Raw genomic sequence first — 2,500 nt, 5'->3', positions numbered from 1 at the left:
ATCAGAGCGTGTAGGTGATTGTGGGTGTGTGTGTGTGTGTGTGTGTCAAACAGAGGAGAGGCTTGGAGAATGACTAAACACATCTCAAACTAAACACCCTAAACCCTGACACCCTAACCCCTTGTTGACCCCTGACCTCTGTGACCCCTAGGCAGAGTTGGTGGAGAACGCCCTGCGGACTCAGAGGGCCTTCCTGAAAATGGCCTCCACCCACAAGCAGCCTCCTCAGGTATGAGCCAGTCATACCACTAAGTCCTTCTCATCAGTCCTGAGTGCCTCTTGAGGCCCACTATAACATAACAGTCATGAGGAGGAGAGAGATGTGTTATGACGTGGGGATGTATGTCTCCTTCTCCTTTGTGTTTCATACCACCAGGGGCGTAGGAATGAGTTTAACATTGGGGGGGACACATATCGGAAACCTGACAGATCCGGTATAATTTTTAGGTGGGACAAATGCGCCTGTCTCCGATATTGGAGGGGACACGTCCCCTCCGTCCCCCCCGGTTCCTACGCCCTTGCATACCACTACAACATATGATGTGTGTGTGTATTTTCACTGGAATGGTAAATGATATGGGGAAAATTACCAAGATTGTAAAAAAAATCAGAATAGACTGTTTTGTAATGTCTTGAGGAACTGTGAAAAATCATGTTCAGCACACAAACTCTGAATTCCAACATACTCTTTGAGGATACTTAGGGCGTATTCACACCAGGAAGGTCCTTAGTTTGATCTCTTTGGTCCGGACCAAAACGCAATGTTTATTTTTTGGTTTGGTGCGGTTCCTTTTCACATTGCAATTTTTCGCAACAGTCCGAGAATCTGTCTACAACGCACGTTTGTGCATAGATCGTTCAATCATTGGACAAGACGGTCGGGGGCGGGGTAACGCGGGGTAACGCATAAAAAAAAAGTAAGCAAACTATGGAGATGATGGAGATTCAGCGTGCTGCCCTCGTTGTGCTTATACTGATTGGTTTCATAAAGTTACAAACGTTTGCAGTACTTTTGGAGCATCAGAGGCGTTTGGCACAACGTCGATTTTATGATGTTATGCTATCCGCGGACCGCTCGAACGCCTTCTCCCCCATCCTTGTACTGAATGTATTAAATGCATCAGAAAGTGTTCTCCAACATACTTTATATGTTGGCGTCTGCCCAAATATCCAAAAGACATTTCGTCTCCTCTTCGCTACATGTTGAGCCACGGCTCATTTTAACGGGTCTGATAACGTGACGTCGATTTTGAATAAACCGTGCTAATCAAACAATATAAATAAACAAGCAGCAATGGGAGCCTGTTGCGTCCAAAAAGGCATTTTATTTTTAGAACTGGGTCGGACCGAGCGCGGTCGCATTCACATCTCAAGGAAGCGAACCGAGGCCACCTCTCCGGCTGGGTCTCGGACCGGCTGGTCCGCGCCAGAGTTCGATGGTTTGTATTCACACCAGCCCAACAGGTCCGCACCAGCGATTCTTTTGGTTTGGTTCTAACCGAACAAGGCAGGTGTGAACACGCCCTTAAACGCACATAATTGTATAATGTGTCTGTGTGTGTGTGTGTGTGTGTGTTTTGGAACATTAACTTAATATAATGCTGTAGTAAACTACAACTATACAACAACGGACACAAATGTTTCAGTGGTGATGACTGGATGCACCTGCCTCTGATGCAAGGTGCATGCAGGGATCCTATCCACGGGCCCTCTCCCTGGGCCCCCGGGCCCCTGGCCCTCTGGCCCCTGGGCCCCCGGGCCCTGTGCTGGGGACGCCGGGCGGCCCGCTGGTCTGGCTGTTCACAGAGGGATTACATCGCTCTGTGACAAAAAAAGAGAACAAAATCACTTGCTACGACACATTCCTGATGTATTCACAGTACAGAGAAAAGGGGGCGGGGGTTGGTTGTAGAAAGCTGTGTGTGTGTGTTTGTGTCTGTGTGCTTGTGTGTGGTGTGTATGTGTGTGTGCGTGTGTAGGCCAGCCAGGACGTGATCATTCCCTAATTCTTTTGTCGTTTCCTGAAAGGCAGCGAATAGAACAACCAGCAGTTCTCCAAAAGGACAATAAGGAGTATAAGAGAGACACAGAGAGATGAAGAGAGACACAGAGAGATGAAGAGAGACACAGAGAGATGAAGGGAGACACAGAGAGATGAAGGGAGACACAGAGAGATGAAGGGAGACACAGAGAGATGAAGGGAGACACAGAGAGATGAAGGGAGACAGAGAGATGAAGAGAGACACAGAGAGATGAAGGGAGACACAGAGATGAAGAGAGACACAGAGAGATGAAGGGAGACACAGAGAGACGAAGAGAGACACAGAGAGACGAAGAGAGACAGAGAGACGAAGAGAGACACAGAGAGATGAAGAGACACAGAGAGATGAAGGGAGACACAGAGAGACGAAGAGAGACACAGAGAGATGAAGAGACACAGAGAGACGAAGAGAGACACAGAGAGATGAAGAGACACAGAGAGACGAAGAGAGACACAGAG

General features: G+C 48.1%; 1 protein-coding gene across 1 annotated transcript in view; it reads left to right on the top strand.

The window, feature by feature from the left end:
* Window positions 1-2,500, top strand: part of cap2 (cyclase associated actin cytoskeleton regulatory protein 2) — an 18,910-nt gene that overhangs the window by 4,686 nt on the left and 11,724 nt on the right. The window contains exon 4 of the mRNA XM_079748797.1: window positions 152-229. Coding sequence (XP_079604923.1) covers window positions 152-229 — 78 coding nt within the window. The remainder of the gene's footprint in view (window positions 1-151; window positions 230-2,500) is intronic.

This window comes from Pollachius pollachius, assembly GCF_949987615.1.
Source record: "Pollachius pollachius genome assembly, chromosome: 13".
In the NCBI taxonomy this organism is placed as follows: Eukaryota; Metazoa; Chordata; class Actinopteri; order Gadiformes; family Gadidae; genus Pollachius; species Pollachius pollachius.
The sequence above is the reverse complement of the archived record's forward strand: the minus strand, read 5'-3'. Positions and strand labels throughout refer to the sequence as shown.